This window comes from Globicephala melas, chromosome X (assembly GCF_963455315.2).
Source record: "Globicephala melas chromosome X, mGloMel1.2, whole genome shotgun sequence".
Classification (NCBI taxonomy): domain Eukaryota; kingdom Metazoa; phylum Chordata; class Mammalia; order Artiodactyla; family Delphinidae; genus Globicephala; species Globicephala melas.
The window spans coordinates 14050424-14068791 of record NC_083335.1 but is presented as its reverse complement, the minus strand read 5'-3'; the positions used below and the strand labels follow the sequence as shown (position 1 = coordinate 14068791).

The 18368-nt window shown below is 42.5% G+C and overlaps 1 protein-coding gene across 1 annotated transcript in view; it reads left to right on the top strand.

The window, feature by feature from the left end:
• The window catches only part of GPC4 (glypican 4), a 108978-nt gene extending 90610 nt beyond the window's left edge, over nucleotides 1–18368 (top strand). The window contains exons 4-9 of the mRNA XM_030849086.2: nucleotides 8531–8696; nucleotides 13873–14003; nucleotides 14097–14243; nucleotides 14833–14969; nucleotides 15628–15803; nucleotides 15903–18368. Of these exons, the coding sequence (XP_030704946.1) occupies nucleotides 8531–8696; nucleotides 13873–14003; nucleotides 14097–14243; nucleotides 14833–14969; nucleotides 15628–15803; nucleotides 15903–16105 (960 nt within the window). The 3' untranslated portion in view covers nucleotides 16106–18368. The remainder of the gene's footprint in view (nucleotides 1–8530; nucleotides 8697–13872; nucleotides 14004–14096; nucleotides 14244–14832; nucleotides 14970–15627; nucleotides 15804–15902) is intronic.

Here is an 18368-nt window from a genome sequence, read left to right as displayed (position 1 = left end):
CGAACCTCCATACTGTTTTCCATAGTGGCTGCACTAAACTAATGTAAATTAGTTACATTCCCACCAACAGTGTAGGAGGGTTCCCTTTTCTCCACACCCCCTCCAGCATTTTTTATCTGTAGACTTTCTCATGATGGCCATTCTGACTTGTGTGAGATGATGCCTCATTGTAGTTTTGATTTGCATTTCTCTAATAATTAGTGATGTTGAGCATCTTTTCATGTGCCTATTGGCCATCTGTATATCTTTTTTGGAGAAATATGACTATTTTAAATGTTGTGTTTGTAATTGATAACTTTAAAAAATAATGTTTTGCTTTACCACTGAGCATCTTCTTGACTTAAGGACTGACTTGAAATCAAACCCTTCCACTAGGTTGAGTTATATCTAAATTACATAATAATAAGACACTCAAGCATCAAATCAGTTTCTAAAGATGTCAAAGCACAAATTATGTAAAAATCTATCATCAGTGTAATGTTTCTTTTTAGAAGGCTGGAAAGGAGTACTTGCACATTTGAAAAAATATTCATTACATTCGTTTTTGGAGTATGAGTACCAGCTCAACAGAGATTTTAATTTAAGGTATAGTGGTATGGGGAAGACAGTAAATGATCTGGCTATGAAAAGCATATTTCAAATTGAACATGTTGAAAATAATCTACATTTGATTGAGAAAAATTAGTAAGCTCTAACAGTGTGGGGACCCAAGCAATGTTTTTTCATGTAGGAACTGTTGTCCAAATGTAGTTGACGGGTGGAACTGGAGCAACCCAAGAAATACATTCCTTCTTTTGGTGTCCAGTAGAATTAATTACCTTGGGCCTGAAAAAGACCCTTCAGGGTGGAGAACCTCACCCACTTCATCTACAAAGAAGGCTTTAAAGTCAACTATGAAAACCATTGTGGTCTTGGGACTAGTTATGCATACTTAACTCAGAGATGTTCACACTTTCTTTTCATGAGCAGATGCTCTGCTTCTCCAGTTTACTTTTGCAACAAAAGGGTTGCTGTTATTTGCTGAGCAATGATTTGATTATCACTAAACCCTTTAAAGGCTATTAGCACCAGCAAGCTTAACTGACTTCAGGAGAAACTCACTTCTTACTTGAAGTATGCTTGCCTTGCTTCAGTTTTTCTGGGCGCAGACATCCAGTGATTTCAGCTTACTCCATTGAGCTTTGCAATTCAAACTTCAGAAAAGTCCCTTTAATTAGGAACAGATGGTTCACGAATACCCTGGTGCTACACATCTTTGTATTACTTATTCCATCTTTACTTGTCATGGTTCATGATACATTTCTTATTTACCTGCTAGCAGCAGCAGTTTTGCCTGGAAGGGTGAAGTCTGTTGTGGTCTTTCAAAAATGCACAAGTGGTTACATGCACCGTGAAAATTAATAGCTCCTATGCCAAAGAGAGTTGCATTCTCATGGTTTCAATTAACACTGCCATAATGGGGCTGTGTCTATACCCCAACCCCAAACTCCGGGGACTGTAATTAGAAATCGGTGCCTTAGCCTTGTGATGTCTAAATGACTGTCCTGCCTTGAAAACGATTTCCATTGATCCCCCTTCATTGTTGTCTATTCGCAATGCCCCGACACCTACAAGAGTACTACACAAATTAGCTTACCATTTCCCCAAATCATTATGTCTATTTTTAAAAATGAGCAATACAAAAAGCTTTTAAGTGTAGATATGTATTCAACATTTAATATTCTTTTTCACACACAACCTTAAAGACTAGAATTGCAAAGAGGAAGGTGGGATATATATATATATGTGTGTGTGTATATATATATATTCTATACACTATAATACATACAGGGGTGGAGACGTGGGGAAGGTAGGGGTGTGGGAAATGTCAAGGACTGAATACTCTCAAAACAATAATAGAGCCCTCTACAAGGGGGCGGATACAATGATGCTTCAACTTATCATAACTGAGTCTAATTTAAAACACAAGACTTATTTTCAAGCATTTATGCAGTTTCAGCTACAGTGTGGCTCCAAATATTCCTGAATGAATCCTAGCTTATTTTATATCTTTTGTTATGTGTTTAAAATCCTATTATCAGGGACATAGGAGAATCTCCACCTTCTTTCTTAGCACGTTTGTGTATTGAAATCAAACCGAGTTGGGAAGTTGTTGAATAAACCCTTCACATCTCACAGCATGTTTGGGTTCCCTATCTTTTTCTTTTTAAAATTTTCTTTATTTCTGGCTGTGTTGCGTCTTCATTGCTGTGCGCAGGCTTTCTCCGGTTGCGGCGAGCGGTGGCCTCTCTTGTTGAAGAGCACGGGCTCTAGGCGCATGGGTTTCAGTAGTTGTGGCACACAGGCTCAGTAGTTGTGGCTCACAGGCTCTAGAGCACAGCCTCAGTAGTTGTGGTGCACGGGCTTAGTTGCTCTGCAGCATGTGGGATCTTCCCAGACCAGGGATCGAACCTGTGTCCCCTGCATTGGCAGGTGGATTCTTAACCACTGCACCACCAGGGAAGTCCCCTATCTCTTTCTTTGATAGTCCCCCTATCTCTTTCTTTGACCATAATTTGGGGAACGATTTCCTGTTATTTTTGTTGGGTGCTTATGTTACCAAGAACAGATAAAAATCTAGACCCTTTCTGTTTGTTTGGTACTATTGGCAGTGCAGGGGAAAAATGTTGTAGTGAATGTATGTTAGGAACTGGAAGAAACTAGAAGGAAATGTGTTTCTAACTTGAGTGCCGCATGTTGACTGCCATCACTGTGTAATGTGGCTGAAGGCTCATTCTGAATTACTGAAATGAGATCCAGGCTGTGTGAAGAGTTCTGTTCCAGGATTTCTCTTTTTTCAGGCGGCTTGCAGTAGTTTTTAATGTGGTGTTTGGAAAATGCAGGTTATTTGGTAGAAAGTCCCAATCTATATTAAGAGAGTCTTTGCAGAGAAAAGGACTTCTCTGCAAAGGCATTTTATAGCAGAAATGGAGTGCAGATGTCACGTTAAATGTATACCCTGAGGAACGCAGGAATGAGTATTTTTAAAAGAGTCTTAATAAGTTAAAAAGGAAATGAGGGCCCCTCCCCCTCCACTGACTTTTACCATGAAACATAGACTAGCTCCTAAGATCTAAATTCTTTGTTACCTTACCATTTAGAAACACCTTAGTCAGTTTTGAAGGATTTCATAAGGCTTGGAAGTTAACTATTAATGTATTGTCATTATGCTCAATAACTCAGATTGATTTTGATTTGAGTTAATAAAGGAATATTGAGTCCAGACGATGTTCCCTTTCTATCATACTGGTCCCCCAAAGTAAACAAATCAAGCCATCTCATTCTTCTGTAATTAATGTCAAAACCTTTCCCTTATATAAATAATATGCCACGTTCTAGTAGAAATTGATCATCTCTGCTACATTTAGCTGCAAGTTTTTCAAACTGTTAAAACTTTGGCAAAATATACAGTTTCCTGTTTTGTTCCAGTAACCTCTTTTCTCTTCGTGTCCAGCAGTGTTTACTTGAGCTTTTGAGTTCTTTGTGTCTACCTCTGGTGAATATTTTTTTTTCTCATCCCTGTAGCATGGGTTTCAGTACTTGTGGCACACAGGCTCAGTAGTTGTGGCTACTGAGTGCATACGTCATTATTAAAAATTATTAAAATTATTATTAAAAATTATTTTAAAATCTGTCATCTCATCCATAGTTGTCCAGTCAGATATCGTTCCATGTAGAAGAGTTGCATCCTAACTTGCCCATCAACATAAAAACTGATTCATTTGGTCAATAAATTTGAAACCTGCAAATTCTCACTAGAAAATATCCAACCCCAGAGCTGAGGTATTCACTGTGTGTGGATACCCTATGTTAGATCTGCGAGCTATGCAGGAGGACCAGCCCCATGTGCTGCCCTTAAGGTTCCGATAGTCTGGCACTCAAAAGATACACATCAAGGAAATTGAGTGTACCTGCTCTAGGACAAAACTGCCCCATTTCAAATCTTGGCCATCTACTGGAAGATGTTGTGTTTGTCCCTTAATCTCTTTAGGCCTCTGTTTCCTCATCTGTGAAACAAAATAATAATACTCATGTCCTATGATTATTTTGAAGCTTAAATGATTTAATACATATAAAGTACTTAGAACGGAGCCTGGCACATAGTAAGTACTCTATATCGTATAAAGCAATAAAGTCCAATAAAAGCTATCAGTAGAAAATTAATTCTGACATCGAACAGAATATTTTTCTCTTCAGTATTAACATCGTGACCTTCATGATCATGAAACCATAGAAACTGAATAAGCATTTTCTGTCTGAGACCATTAACCCATTCTTTATGTCAGGGGTTCAAAGGAGGAAGGGAAGTGTGTACAGTTTTCCTTTTCCTGTTTTTTCTAAATATCATTTTGAGAAATACTTTTGAATTGCTAAGTGAGGTCCGAAAAATCTGCCTTTTATAAAAGCAACCATAATTAACCCCTACCCGACTCCTCCCCCAGCCCCAAGGATTCTGGAAGTCACATCTGGGCTCAACAGACCCTTCTAAATAAAAGGAAAACATATCAAACATTAGTCAAGACCTGTGACCCAAAGGAATAATCAGATTGATCATTTTAAGTGGCACGGCATGCCATAGAGAATCAGTACGTAAGTGAGGATTAAAGCAAGGTCTTAGAACATGGTTGCCCATTTTGTTAATCCCCATGTGGCATGATCTACCACTGAGTCTTGGGTCTTCTGGTATAAATTATTTCAGTAACTAAGTTATTTGAGGACTTGAGAGAAGTGATTGATTTTTGAGTGTTACGAGGGAGTAGAATGTGAGTGAAGTTGAATTTATATTCAAAATTATTAAATCCCCAGAACACAGTATGACTTCGTCTACTATTATATCTGCTTTCGGGTGAAAGGTTTGCCCCTGGCACGGTGGAGAGACCGTCGAGAGCTTGTAATGGAGTACCCTTGAGGGCCTGGTATATCATGACATGACAGCGAGAGCCATCACTGGATCAAGGAGATGCTAGATTTTACCAGAAACTCCACAGGAGAATTTAAATTGAAGTACTGTATACTATTAGGCTTTTTCTTCCCAGTGCAATAGTATTCCTTTGGCTTGTTGACCAACCTACATGGCTCTTTACCGAGAAGCCATAGACGATTCCAAAAGAGAGACAGCCATTTTGTTTGCCCACTGGGGTAGTCCAGAGTCAGAAAGGAGAGCTGGGCCTTAGTACTCTGTGTTCACCATCCTGAACTTGGTCAGGTCAGTGAGAATGGGGACCCAAGACCTGGGGGGTAGTCTCATCACTTCTTCTGGGGGAGTGAGCATTGCAGGGGACCCCTATTTCTTTAGTTCTCATGACTGTTTTAAAAGCCTTTGTCTTTCTACTTTATCCCACACAAGGGGTTTATTTCCCAGGTTCTGAATTCCCTTCATGTAAAAAACACTGCATGGTAGTCTGATCAGTGGTTGTGAGACGAAAGACAGATTTTCTCTAACTTTGGTATTTCATATGTCCTTTCTCATCCCGGTTTTCTTATAACTTCCCCAGTTCTGGTATTATTTAGTGTTTCCATAGCATGTTATTGCTGAGTTCCTTGTGATCATTTTTAGTAGTTACACAACAAATCATGTGCAGAACATGAGCCCGTACTTAGCCAAAGAATGAAATGGAAAAACTCCGCCAAACCCAGCTTCATAATCTTCCTTTAATAAAACTCTACTGTGTCATTTGGTTTGGTCTCTCTTTTAAAACTTGAGGCTCCAGCAACCTATTTTAGGATACTCCTGTAAGGCCTACTGCATAAATGATTTGACTTACAGTTGAACCAAGGATGTAGTGAACCCCATCGTAGAGTTAAAAAAGAGAAAGAAAGGGAAAGGACTTCTTTGGCCAAAAGCGTTTCTCGAGCACAATTGTGGAGTTTAAAATTTTTGCTTATTTCCAAAAGGTCTACACCATTTGGAAATTTCTTTGTGTTTTCTAGGACAGGTCCCATAGTCTAGAAATTCCTACTTGCCTTGCTACCTAATCACAAATGCATTCCAGAATAATCCCTGGCACATAGTAGGTGCTCAGTAACTGCTTGTTGACATGTTAACTTTTTACATTGTTTTCTCGCACGAATCATTGTTTCCTGATAAGCATCAGAATAAAAAAACGCCATGCGCTAACCTGGTTTTCACAGGCATTTTCATAATAACTCTTTACCTCTCCAGAATCCAGCCATTTTGGCAATCTCACCAATGTGGAACCTAATTTAAGATAAAGCAGAAAACTACCGATGCTTAAGATTCGAGTTTCATAAATTCAGTTTAAAGAGGCAGGGACACATGATATATGTGGGCAGTCGTTTCAGTGTTTGCTAAGGTGCAGTGCTGGAGTCATATGCAGTGAGGTGGCTGCCCACAAGTCAGTTATTCTCTTTGGCTTTGGTTTTCTCATCCCTCAAATGTGAGAGCTGTACTCGGTGATCTCTAGGGCCCCTTCCAACTTCTATGAATGTCTGGCCACCTCCTCTCTCCAGGCCTGTTTGTTCCTCTGTCCAGTGAGGGGGTGGGAAAGTATCAAAGTCCTAACTCTCTGTGACTTTAAAGGCATGCTCTTGTTGCTGTCCAGGAAACCTAGCTATCCAGATCGGCTATTCCTCCAGGGCATTGTTTAGCCAAGATTTTACTGTACGTTAATACATAGTTAAAAGGACTAATTTACTGCCTAGGAAAACATTTGGCACTGGTTAAAACTGTGGAGAAGTCCTAATTGTTCGCAGGGAACCCTGACTTCGGTGTATACAACTACCGTCCTGTTGGATGTACCTCCCCCTTTTAGGCTAGAGTTCTGTTTGAGATAAGAGGGTGTGTGTGTGTACATCAGATAGGAGCCTAACAGTGTGAAGTTTTTCTTCTGATGGTGCTAATCTCCCATTCCTGTCCCTAAGGCTACTGTTGATAAGTGGTATCCAAAGTTACGCTCCAGAGCAGGTGAAGTGCACTGCTGGACTGCCCTGCATCCCAGCGTCTGTTCCCTGCGGTGGTATCTGCTTTCAGAAGTCTCTGTTTGCAGAGCTGGTTGGTACTGATAGAGAGGAATGCACTAATCCTCTGATATTGACTCCAAAAGGGGAGGGTGGCGCAGAGAGAATGACAACACAGGAACTCTTGGGGAGCTGCCAGCTTGTGATCCTGGCCATGATCCTTTCTAAGCATTGATGGAAATGAGTGACAGGATGGGATCGGCTCTTCTATGCCCAAGACAATTGCACCCTATAGAAGTGCAATTGAAAGGCCAAACAATTGAAGAAAGATGAAACCAAGTCTCATTTCTCTATAGAGGACGCCTAGCCCAATCCGTCTTCGGTGCCACCTTCATCCTTGCCTCTTCCTTTGCTCATGAACTTTCACTAGCTCCCTGTGTCCTGCCATATGGTGTCTTGATTTCTGCCTGGTTTTCAATCCCCTTTACTGTCCGGTCACATACACAGCCCTTCCTGTACTCAGCCAACCTTATTTCCCATAATTCCTCAACCCCGTTCTAAGATTCCACGGTCTGCTCAGTACCATGTATGTTTTTGTTCATTTCATTCTTCCTAACTGCGATGTTCTCCCTTCATTTGATCATTGAAATCCAACCCCTTCTGATTAGCGGATGCAAACTATTATATGTAGGATGGATAAACAACAGGATCCTATTATACAGCACAGGGAACTATAGTCAATGTCCTGTGATAAATCATAATGGAAAAGAATAGGAAAAAGAATATAAATATGAGTCACTTTGCTGTACAGCAGAAATTAAACACAGCATTGTAAACCAACTCTACTTTAATGAAAATTTTAAAAATAAATAAATCAATCCAACCCCTTCTTCAGAATTTAACTGAAGTCCCACCTCTTCATCAAGTGTTCCCTGAGCACTCTATGCTATACTGCTCCCAAGCCTGGACGGCCTTCACAGAACCCCAGGTTCAAATTTATTCACATTCTTCCCTGTAGGATACATTAATTTTGTCTTCTGTGCAGCTGTTGGCACAGAAGGGAGTACACACGAGGTACCCTTCTAAACGACTGGGGGCTTACGTGTGAAAGGGCAGTCTTGTAGTCAATGTGTCTGAAGAGAAGATGTGCTTGAGTTCCAGTCTGGGAAGGCAAACACGGTGATGGGAGAGGCCACAGCTGGCCATGGATGGCGGGCCGGTAAAGACCACCTCTACTACTGCGTCTTACGGTGATCCTGGAAATTTATTCGTAAAAGGACTTTGAAATCGTTGAGCCGTTTAAAATGAGTGCGAGTAGTTGAGTCTGTGTGTGATATGCAACTTTGTTGTTTAAGGTAATTCAGTGTTCATCCCTACCTCCACCTTCTTCCCAGCATACCCCTTTTCTTTATCTAATTTTGCTCTTCAGGAAGCAAGCCAGGCCTGCTAAATGTGACCCATCACGACTCATTCTTAAGGGAAGTTCATGGCCAAGCCTTCAAAGTCAACTTGATAGACTTGCAATTGCTGTGTCTATCTTTGCCCCACCGTTGTTTTTTCTTCTCCCAATTAGGTAAATCCCACAGCCCAGTGTACCCATGCCCTGTTGAAGATGATCTACTGCTCCCACTGCCAAGGTCTCGTGACTGTGAAACCCTGTTACAACTACTGCTCCAACATCATGAGAGGTTGTTTGGCCAACCAAGGGGATCTTGATTTCGAGTGGAACAATTTCATAGGTGAGCAGACGATTAATGTATTTCTGTTGCTATTGATTGCTAAGCTTCTGCCACAAGGAATGTTTTATTTATTTTTTAATTAAAAAAATTTTTTTTTTTGGCCACGCCACGTGGCTTGCGGGATCTTAGTTCCCCAACCAGGGATTGAACCCAGGCCCTGGCAATGAAAGCGCAGAGTCCTAACCACCGGACCGCCAGGGAATTCCCTAAGGAATGTTTTAATTGTCAGTGATGAAATTTCTGTTCGTTATGTACTGTTTGCCAGAGTTCTAACTGTACTCAAAGTTCACACCACTCTACAGGTAAATGTTGCCTTGAACTAATGGTGGCATTTCCGAAGACATTAGACAGACATTAGACGCAGCGAATACCAACTTTTAATAACAAGAAAGTGATTTTTTGACATTTTCCCCCTAAAGGTCAGTTTTAGTTCTGCATCATAGGCTGGTATCCATGTAAATGCTGGAGTACAGCCACCACTGAGCTGTGAAAGCGGCTTTTCAAATGTTGTATCTGTTACATTGCAACCAAATCTGCAAACGGCCAGATACCCATTGGGTATTTGGATCAGGTGCAATCTGATTGTGGAAATGTAAGGGTTATGTTTCTGTAGAGATTTAACAATCACAGACTGCTCTGGTGAGAATGGAAGGACTTTTGTCCTGATAATTTTAGAGGTCAATGTTCTCGTCTACACCTAAAACTTAGAAAACCATTACTGGGAACCCAGACACCAATGGAAGTAAAGTGGCCTGTTTCTAAGAATGTTAATTATGTGGGAAGGGACAAATTATGGATGATTGAAATATCCAGTCATCGACTCCCTCGATGCCTGCTTAATGCATAATGGGAATCCCGGAATGTTAGTCGCAGTTGTTGAAGCTGCTAGTGGTGGTGGGGCTTCACCCACGTACTATCAGCACCCCAAAACAAACTCAGGTTTTTCTCCCATACCCAGCCACATTTACGTAATTGTAGAATTTGAGCGTCTTTGTAAGCACCTATTTTTCACTTACTTGTCCACATCATGGGAACATGTACGCAATTTGCTGAGGGTTTTTTGGGGGAGGGGAATGCGGGGATTGGAGCCGGGGAATGCTGTTTAGTCTGCATGAGAGCTGATTACCATATTAACTCTGAAAGTGCATCAATAAATTGGCTCCAACAGATTCTTGAGAACACTGACACAAGGGAAAAAAAAAGATGTGAATATCAAACGCTTCGGCACAATTGTAGCCTAAATAGCTCAAAGCTAGAAGACCTGAAAAAATCTTCCACACACAGAAAAGCCGAATCTCATGAAAGGGAAGGCATAAGACCAGTCAACACACACACGCACAAATGGCCCATCATGCCCAGAAAGAAGCCATGGGAGAAATTGTTGCTGGAAAATATTTCCCATGGAAATAATAAGCCCATGGCATTTCTAGATCTAAAGTTGAAAAGTTTTTTTCTTCCTCTCTTTTTTAATCCCACTCTCACCCCCACCCCAAATGTCAAGTTTGCAGCTCACTTTTGCTAAATTCATTTTTAAACAACAAGATGGTTTGCCTTTTCGCTTTCCCCTGTAACATCTAATGCACTAGTTCTCTGGGCAGAGCTGTAGCGTTTGCTATACAGTAGCAACAATGTCTGGTGACAATGATCTAGTTTGGGTAACTTTTCTGCAGGCACATCAGGAATGAGGTACACTATTCTGTTCTTCTAATGTGTCTGACAGAAACTATAACTCAGAAACTCGTCTTAAAATACAAATTCTTCTACATATTTTTTCCAAGAGTCTGCAGGTCCATATTAAAACCATACTCTGGCTTGCTTAATTAACGTCTTCAACCAGGTACTCTAAATCAAGGAGGACTTCCCTCGCTGCCACTATTCTCGCTGTGTGTTTTACAAATTACATTTGTTATCTTTGATGAAACAAAAATTCAACCCAAGTGGAAATTGGTAGGATTTCAGAATCAATTTTCTTCAGTTATTTTAAGTGATGCTTTCTGGAGGGAGGAGGAATATAATTATATCTAAGCTTCATTTTTAATGGGTGTTTTATTATTTATTTCTAATAAGCTGATATAAAAGGCCAGGAGTAATAGACATTGTTAATCTCCAGTGCTTTTTCGTGGATTTTCACAAGGGTTTAATTTGCTCTGTGGTTATAGAATTCAGTCTCAATTTACATACCTTTACCATAAGTTCTTTTTTTTTTCTTTGCAAGGAATTTTCCCCCCCTTAAAATGACTGCAGTTAATGAATGGGCAAGGGATTTTTTTCCCCACTTCTTTACATCAGATGTTGGGGTTAAGTCGGGAAACTGCCTTTTGTTCATCCAGTCGGGTCGCGAGGCTGAAGATTGGGTTTCTGATTATCGGCGGCACAGTGCAAGAGGAATCGCTTTCTCTAGTGAGAAGGGGCTGCTTTGTTGCCCGGGTGGCGGGGGGCGTGTCGCGTGTCCTGAGCACTAAACTCCTGCAGTTGGACTAGACCCTTTGAAGAGACTAAGGATGAGTTTTCCAACTCTGCCTTCTTGCTGCCGAGCCCTCGTGTCCCTCTCTTGAGCTGTACCTATTAAACTGTCGTCCAGCTTTATCAAGGTGGATCCGAATAGTCAAAACACCTTGGACTTGGCTTCGTAAGAGGTTGGTTACAGGAAACCTTCTTTTTGAAAAATACTCCCACCACCACCACCACCACGAAAGTCAGTTTCTGGGAAATCATAAATTACGGGTAGGTGCACCTTGCTGTCCGTCGCATACTGCCATCGTGGTAACATTCATCTGGCTCCTAGCCACCCTTATGAACATCCCATGTTTGCTGCCACTGGGAATTTAGTATGAGGGGGTCGGGATTGCCGGCTGGGACGTCAGCCAGTTCCTGGCAAGAGGCAGGAGCCGGTCAGATACCCCGCAAAGGGAGACCTGCAGCCTAGATCCATCAGAAGCAACAACACCGGACCAGCCATCGTGGGACTCCTCTCGGGGCTTCTCATCAGGGCCGTCCGCTTCTATGGAGGCGCCCACTGGATAGCCAGGCAGGACTTGCCCTGGGGCTGAGGGGCGGCTTTGGCTCCCGGGTTGCAGCCTCCAGGCGGACCACAGCCTCGCTCGCATTCTTCAGTCTCGGGGACATGCAACGCCATGGCAGCGGCGCGACAAGGGCCCGGCCCCTCTCCCTTCCCAGGGCCTTGTGCACAGCCGGCAGGCCTGGAGTTGACGAAGACACCAAACAGCCAGAAGAATTGGGGTTTATGTTCCCTTTCACAAACACACGAACACGTTCACGATCTGGCCTTTCCTTGCCACTAGGGGAATAAGTAGTGACGAGGTGCGCCGTTTCCTTCCTGTTGAAACCTCTGTGTTTGAGATGTTTATGGTCTGTCCCTTCATAACGTTTTTCTCTGGAGCCAGCAACTCCTTCTCGGCTCTGAAGGCATGTGCTCTCTGGACGTGGCAGCCCTGATGCTTCGACAATGATGAACACGTTTAGGTTGTGCGCCACTTGTTTACAAAAGTCCCCTTTTGCACATCAAACGCATTTTTCCTCTCCTCGAGCACAATGGTATATTCATGCTGGCAGCCTTTCCTTAGAGGTTGGAAGTGTCAGTTTATTGGCGCTTGCCACAATGCAACCTGAAACTTCATTTGTTATGACTTTCAAAAATATTGCGTTGCACGGACATCTATTCGTGGTTTGTGACATCGGAACTGTAGTTGAAAGAAATGAGCCCGTGCTTTAAAATGTTGGGTTGCATTTGTTCTCGGGGGAAGGTGAAAGGTCGCTGACCAGATTTGGGTTCACTGATCTGCTGATGCCAGAACTCCTTTCCCGGCGAGCTCGGGTAGAAGTTCAGCTGTGGCCTGCGCTTTGAGAGAGACACACCATCTTCTAGAAACTCGCCCTTCTTTCTGGCAGCTGTCCTTGGACTACCTGAAGGCTGTGGAGAATGTGAGACTAACTCTCCTTTAAGGGGACAGAACAAGTTTAAAAGTTCACTGCGTGTCATGAATGAGGCATCCTTTTTCTCATTTGGAGATTACCTTTCCAATTTCTTCTAATTTTACACAATAAGTATCAGGGAAAAATACTAAATCGCATAATCCCAAGAACCATGGATGACAAGAAAGCCCATACAGTGCTTTTCATTTAAGAGATTCAATGTGTCCTAAAAAATTCTAGACTCCTCCAAAATGTAAAAGTGATTTCCAGAGTAATTAGTGAAGACTCATATTGTGAACACATGGATTTTGCGCCCTGTCTTGGGTTGTCTTTTCATTTGAATAAAAAGAGGTACAGGGCTTCCCCGGTGGCGCAGTGGTTGAGAGTCCACCTGCCGATGCAGGGGGCGCGGGTTCGTGCCCCGGTCCGGGAAGATCCCACATGCCGCGGAGCGGCTGGGCCCGTGAGCCATGGCCGCTGAGCCTGCGCGTCTGGAGCCTGTGCTCCGCAACAGGAGAGGCCGCAACAGTGAGAGGCCCATGTACCACCAAAAAAAAAAAAAAAAAAAAAAGTACATGTTTTTGCTTTAAAATAACTCAAGGCCCTTGTATTTGAAATGGGAAGTTTATCTTAATACAAAAATTGCATTTCTCAAAATGTCATTATTTGAAAGGTCATTAGAGTTCCTAGGAGCACTTTCATTTGTATTTTCTAACTGCGCACTCAAGGACCTGAAAGGGTTTCATTTAAAAAATGAAAGAAAAGAATTGATATGCCAGGATTCGAACTGATTTATATTTTTGACTCTTGTAAATGGAACATGAAATGAGAAGATCCGTGGAGGTCTCTGGGAGAACTGGAATGTTATTCTGCTTCCAGCCTTAGGTTTGTCAGCTGGGAGCTAGCTCAGAGCCGTACAACGACGGCCACTGACACATGGAGGGATGAATAGTCAGTGTGTTAGAAGGTTCCCGATTGGGTTTCCTTGCTGTGGAATAAAGCCTTCGTCTGGTCACTTCACACTCTAGAGAGCTAGTGGTACATACGGACTGAATGAAGTTCTGTGTCATAGGAATAGATCTAAAAGCATGAATTAATGATGATCATGCCTCCCCCTCCCCCCCAGCACCCCCCGCCCCACCCAAGGGAATCAAAGACAGTAAAGTAATCAGACTGATCACTCAAGGCCAAGCTAATGATTTCCTTTGTATGCTGTATTGTTCTGCCCCAAACCTCATGTTAGATGCTATGCTGATGGTGGCCGAGAGGTTAGAGGGTCCTTTCAACATTGAATCGGTCATGGATCCCATCGATGTGAAGATTTCGGATGCTATTATGAACATGCAGGAGAACAGCGTGCAGGTGTCTCAGAAGGTAAGGAAGGCCGGGTCCTGGAAAGGAGAGGACGGGGCCCGCTCCAGCCTGCGATGTCACTTCCATCACGTGACCACACTTATGCCAATACAGGTTTTCCAGGGATGTGGACCCCCTAAGCCTCTCCCAGCTGGTCGGATTTCCCGTTCCATCTCTGAAAGTGCCTTCAGTGCCCGCTTCAGACCCTTTCACCCCGAGGAGCGCCCAACCACAGCAGCTGGCACTAGTTTGGACCGACTGGTGAGCACTTTGGCAGGAATGGCCGTGTTTAATGACAAAGAACTGAAAACATTTGCTCCAAATGCATCTTTATTTGGGACGCTTCCAACTGTTGGGTCTTTTCAAGTGAAAGTTTTCCAGCAACTTTGCACAGGGATGTCAGTGAATCTGCCTCTTTGATTCCCTAGCTCAGAAATTTCATCCGTAGGCTAACAAATGGGGTGTGCCAAGGCATATCTGAACACCTGCCTTTTGTTTCACAGTGTGGGTAACACATAGGTTGGATCCTGAGTTATAAAAGCCCGCGAGAAGAGACTGTGTCGTATCAGTGTATCTCCGGGGTGTGAGACCCGGTGGGCCTCAGATGGCGGTTCTAATGGAGAGCGAGAATGGACGGTGGATCTAGGCACTAGGCAACATTGTTTTCACAGAGCTTCTATTTCACCTGTTAATTCTTTGGGTGATTTTATACATTTTACATATCAGTGTGATCTGCATTTTTCTCTTCTGACTACGGAGAGACTCAGATACTTTACAGTGATGAAAAGGGCACATGTGGAGGTGGTTTTGGGGTTTTACAGAGGTCTCTTTTTCTCTCTTTCTTAATGAGGTTACTGATGTCAAGGAGAAACTGAAGCAGGCCAAGAAGTTCTGGTCCTCTCTTCCTAGTAACGTCTGCAACGATGAGAGGATGGCTGCAGGAAACGGCAATGAGGATGACTGCTGGAATGGAAAAGGCAAAAGCAGGTTAGCCTCCATCGAACGGGTGTGCAATCTCTCCCTTCCTAGATGCCCGGAGACCTTTCAGAGGTTTGCTCAGTTGTTTAGTCGAGGCAGCATGAAGCATTTCACAAGTAGGTGGCAACAACATGGAAGGCTTCTAGACATTCTTAGGAATTGGCTCTGCTGTAGAAGTGTCAGGAAGGCCCCCAGCTACTTGCAAAGAGTTCTGGGTCGAAGGTTTGTGACAGTGGTTATAAGCTGGTGTTACAGCTGCAATGAGGGATTGAGCGGTTTTAATAGTGTCATTATTTTTAATGTTTTATACCTGTGGTCCTGTGCTCGATGGCCTGGCCTCATAAAGTACCAGTTCTCCAAGGGTCTCATTCTCTTACTTGACGATGCTCTGTGTCCCTCCCCTACATACTCAGTAAGTTAGACAAGTACCCACTTCACTCTGACCCACCAACCTCCACGAAATGGGTAGTTTTCAAAAAGGTCACAGTCAGATTGGAGAAACATAATGTATACCCAGGAAAAGGAGAGATTCAAGTTATTCGAAAGGCAAGCACTTACATTTCATTGCACTCCGTGGAAAATGCTAGAACCTAGGCAGGAATCTTTGACTGTCTTCTGTAACTTTTTGTTTTACTGATCATGTGAATGGGGTCATTCCTCATTGCAGGTACCTGTTTGCAGTGACAGGAAACGGATTAGCCAACCAGGGCAATAATCCAGAGGTCCAGGTTGACACCAGCAAACCGGACATACTGATCCTTCGTCAAATCATGGCTCTTCGAGTTATGACCAGTAAAATGAAGAATGCTTATAATGGGAATGATGTGGACTTCTTTGATATCAGTAAGCTTTTGTGCTTCTAAAGGACAAATTGTTATATACCTTGTGATGAGAAGCAGCAGAGTGAAATCTCTATTCCATTGTTTTTTTTTTCAAAAATAGGTGATGAGAGCAGTGGAGAAGGAAGTGGAAGCGGATGTGAGTATCAGCAGTGCCCTTCGGAGTTTGAGTATAACGCAACTGACCACTCTGGGAAGAGCGTCAGCGATAAAGCCAGCAGCGCTGGGGTCCCCGCTGGGGCCCAGCCCTACCTCCTCACTGTCTTCTGCATCTTGTCCCTGGTTATGCAGGGACAATGGAGATAATTCTCAATCTTAGAGAAGAAGTGTTCATCATCAAAAAGGCACCGGTTATCACTTTTATACCATCCTAGTGACTTTGCTTTTTAAATGAATGGACAACAATGTACAGTTTTTACTATGTGGCCACTGGTTTAAAAGATGCTGACTTTGTTTTTTCATTCAGTTTTGCGGGAAAAGGGGATTTGTACGTAAGGTCGGTCCTGCTTCCTCAGAATCATGTTAAATGTGGCTAACAGTGTAGGTACAGAACTGTAGTTAGTTGTGCATTTGTGATTTTTATCACTCTGTTTGTTTGTTTTTTTTTTGTTTTTGTTCTGTTTGTTTGTGGGTTTTTTTTTTTCTTCTTCAATACGGTCTCACCTTGTTTCTTACAAGAAAACCAGGGTCCTTTCTTGGCATGTAACATGTACGTATCTCTGAAATATTAAATAGCTGTACAGAAGCAGGTTTTATTTATCATGTTACCTTATTAAAAGAAAAAGCCCAACAAGCAGTAAAATTGCCATTTATCCCTGTTGTTTTTAGTTGCCTTATCTGGAGAGAAGAGGAGGTCATTTTAAAAATGTTTATTAAGTTAGGACAGAATGTGAAGGCACAAGGGGGCTTCTGAGTCACTTGTCAGGTTGTATTCAAACATCAATACAAGAAGAAGGTTATACTTCATTTATAGCTGGTGACTGGAAGAGACTGCAGATTACCCATTTTGGTTGAGTTGGATTGTATAAACTAAGATCACAGGTCCATTTCTTGAAGCCGCTTATACTTAAAGTGTAGTCCATCTAGAAGATTCCTGTTGCATTCTCCCTCGAAAGATATAAGGCATGCAGGATATCGTAGTTATCACCTGTTCACACTTAGTCTGGGGGTGGGTTTGGTTTGGTTTGGTTTTTTTATCCAGGCAAGTGAGCACGCCCACCGTTTGCTGGTCTTCGTGTCCACACTTGACCCTCCTTGAATTGATATCCCAACAATCTCATTTGGTCCTTCTTGTTGCAGATTTCAACCCCGGTCATATAGAGGGAGCTGTCTGGGGGCTAGCCAGAACTGGGGTACAGCCTGGGCTCAGGGAGTAACTATCAACACTCAAGCAAAGTTTTCGTCCAAGCAGGTGTACTTGTGTTTGTTATTGGATCCCAGGGTTGTTTTTTTTTTTAAAAAGAGATTTAAGGTGTCTTATTTGAGTCTTTTTCTCTCCCAGCCCCGTCTGATCGGAAAGGCAAGGGTCTTGCCATGCATGGTTCACAGCTGTGTGCTACCCTGTCAGCCAAGCAGCCCACTTGGGGAGATCTGAGTGTCCAGATTGTTTTTCATGTGTTGTCAGGATTTGGCGGGGGGCGGGGAAGGAGTCGGAGTAGGTAGAGCTGAGAAGACCACATCTTAGTGATGACCTTTAGCCGCTCGGGTGAATGGGCAAAGGCCATTATCTCTTGTCCCAGGCCAAAGAGTAAGTAAGCACTGCCTTGGCCCCTTTGGCGCCCTTTCTTTCCTTGAGTCCTTACCAAATGACAGCCCATAAAACTATGAGAATGTAACAAAACCACGTTAAAAAGAGTTCCCAGAAGTCTTCAGAAAGAATCACGCTCTGCAAGTCTCTTCCTGCTTTAGACAGCCATTAAGATCCCAACCAATTCCACGGAAGCTGAAACCCACAGAGAGGTTGTTTGTGTTATTGTTTAATCTTCAGTTGTAAGAGTAATTCTCTATTTTTATATTGAAACATAATTACTTGATAGCTCAGGGTCTACATTTCCTTCAGCTTTTTACACCAAATTCTGTAGAGCGGACAAAATGGAATATTGGGGGCTGTTGCCAACAGAGGCTTAATTTTATTAGAAGTAGCCAGTTATTTATTAAAGCATGGTGTTAATAAAATAGGCATATTCTGGCTGGCGTGTATAAGTGTTTTGTTCTTTTATTTTTTAAACAAATCACAGAAGACATAAAATTGAAAAGGCGCTCCATTTATGTATGAGGAAAAATTGATTGTAAATAGCTAAGCTGCCTTGTGAGAACTTGGAAAATGTGCTGATACTTAGTAACTACCTCAGTTGTGAGGAATTTCCTTTTTAGCTTAGACTGCTATTATTTTTACTTGGTAGAAATGAATCTGGTCTCCAAAATGTGGCTCAAAGAGTTATCCCCATAGACTTTGTTAGATTGTTTTTTAATTTAAAACCTTGAACTCTGCCCAGCTGTTTTCTTTCAGTCAAGTTCTCGAAACCAATAACATTTTCCGAATTAAATATTCTTGAAGGTTCTTCTGGAG